General features: G+C 54.4%; 1 protein-coding gene across 1 annotated transcript in view; it reads right to left on the bottom strand.

The window, feature by feature from the left end:
• Positions 1-1,561, bottom strand: part of GTF3C6 (general transcription factor IIIC subunit 6) — a 9,317-nt gene extending 7,756 nt beyond the window's left edge. The window contains exons 1-2 of the mRNA XM_029223856.1: positions 1,433-1,561; positions 1,001-1,081 (exon numbers count right to left, since the gene is read on the bottom strand). Of these exons, the coding sequence (XP_029079689.1) occupies positions 1,001-1,081; positions 1,433-1,561 (210 nt within the window). The remainder of the gene's footprint in view (positions 1-1,000; positions 1,082-1,432) is intronic.
• Between the last annotated feature and the right edge of the window lie 539 nt (positions 1,562-2,100).

The following is a 2,100-nucleotide window of genomic DNA, read 5'->3' as shown; positions in this document are numbered from 1 at the left end:
CGTGGCCTCTCCCGTTGTGGAGCACAGGCTCCGGGCGCGCAGGCTCAGCGGCCATGGCTCACGGGCCCAGCCGCTCCGCGGCATGTGGGATCTTCCCGGTCCGGGACACAAACCCGTGTCCCCTGCATCGGCAGGCGGACTCCCAACCACTGCGCCACCAGGGAAGCCCTGAAGTCCTTTCTTAATAGGTATTCTCTCTCCCTTCTCCACACTATTTTTGTTTGTTTTCCATATTTCATTTTTTGAAGTTTTTAAATTTTTATTTTATTATTATTATTTTTGCGGTACGCGGGCCTCTCACTGTTGTGGCCTCTCCCGTTGCGAAGCACAGGCTCCGGAGGCGCAGGCTCCGCGGCCCGTGGAATCTTCCCGGACCGGGGCACGAACCCGTGTCCCCTGCATCGGCAGGCGGATTCTCAGCCACTGCGCCACCAGGGAAGCCCCTTTAATTTTATTTTTTACTGAAGTATAGTTGAAGTACAATGTTGTGTAATCACTGCTGTACAGCAAAGTGACTCAATTGTACATATATACATTTTTTCATATTCTCCATTATCATTTATCACAGGATATTGAAATATAATTCTCTGTGCTATACAGTAGGACCTTGTTGTTTACCCATTCTATATATACCAGTTTGCATCTGTTTAACCTCTGTGTGCATATCTAATTATCCTCTCTGCCCTTTGTGTTTTTCTCACCCTCCTCACTATATAAAACGGTGTATTTTTTCAAAACCTAATGTTCCATATCAAAATGCTTTAACCCTCCAAATCTCTACCTCTCCAGCCACACAGGCAGACACTCAGGCAGAGTTAGACATTAACTTTCTCCCAGCTGCTCCCACAGTCCCCCTGTACTACTGTAATTGTCTCCAGCGTTCACTGCTTTGTTCACGTGAAATTAATATATCAATCTTAGGGACGGGTATATTTCACCACTCATTCTTGTTTTAAATTTAAGAAAATCTACAACAACCCCCTAATTCTACAAGACTCACCAAAATCTTGCATTTATTTTCACATTTTGAGAGAAAGTCTGAATCAATAATTCCTGATAATTCCACCAGAACCAACTGCTCCTGGTGGAAGAAAGAGGGGTTAAAGGCGCTAGCTTGCGAGTGTGCAGGAAGAAGCAGGCATTAACGAGAGAAGCCAAACCTCCCCAATGCAACGATCCCACCTTTGTGAAAACTAGGTCCTGCTTTCAACACGAGGAAGCGCGCGCCGTTACTTAAGGTAACTTCCCTCCTTCCCCCTCGAACTTCCGTGTAGCCCATAGGGCTGGGGCCAGCTGCCCGCCGCTCCGCGCGCCCTGAGGCACAATCCCGCCAGGAGCCCCCGCACGCCCGCCGCGTCCCGACTCCCTTCCCCGCACACAGCCGAGCGGCCACCCTCTCCACCGCCGCGCGGGCTTCCGCCGTCGCACTCACTGCCTCCTCCTCCTCCTCCTCCTCCTCGTCGTCCCAGTACCCCCGACGCGGCTCCTCGGCCACCGCCGCCATGCTGCCGCTCCTCCGCGCGGTCTCCGAGCCGTGGGCCCCGCCCGCCGGGGCCGCCATCTTGAGTACGGGCAGCAGCTTCCGCCCCGCCGCGGCTCCGACAGCGCCAGTTGGTCCTGCCAGCACGCGAGATGGCGGCTCCCAGGCCCACGTGGGGCTCCTTGTACCTGTCCCGAGAGCCGGAGCCGGGGCCCTGGCGGGTCGGCCGGGCAGGTCCCGCGACCTAGGGAACCCTCGGGCTCCCGGCCCAGCTGGGACGAGAGCACTGTGGAAGCCGAGGGCATGAAGTAGGTGCAGGCAAGGAGGCTATGGTGCGCGAGGAAAATGGAGAGGCCTCGTGTGGCCCCAGCCTACAATGCTTGGAAAGAAATTCCTAATGTCGTGTGAGCACTGATCATCAATTCAAGTTCTCCACGAGCTAAGTAAAGGGCACTCCTCAGTGTTCCACGTATCGGGCGCCCACTGCGCGAGGAAGTGAGCTGGGGTTTCAGGCAGCTAGGAGAGGTAGAATAAGGGACCAACCAATGCTAATCAGATGGCCCTAGGTGCTGTAAGAGACCCAGATTGGGGAGTACAGGAGACAACGAGAAGTGAAGTTT

The sequence above is a fragment of the Monodon monoceros genome, unplaced genomic scaffold (genome assembly GCF_005190385.1).
Source record: "Monodon monoceros isolate NGI ecotype Baffin Bay Population unplaced genomic scaffold, NGI_Narwhal_1 Super_Scaffold_15, whole genome shotgun sequence".
NCBI lineage: Eukaryota > Metazoa > Chordata > Mammalia > Artiodactyla > Monodontidae > Monodon > Monodon monoceros.
The sequence above is the reverse complement of the archived record's forward strand: the minus strand, read 5'-3'. Positions and strand labels throughout refer to the sequence as shown.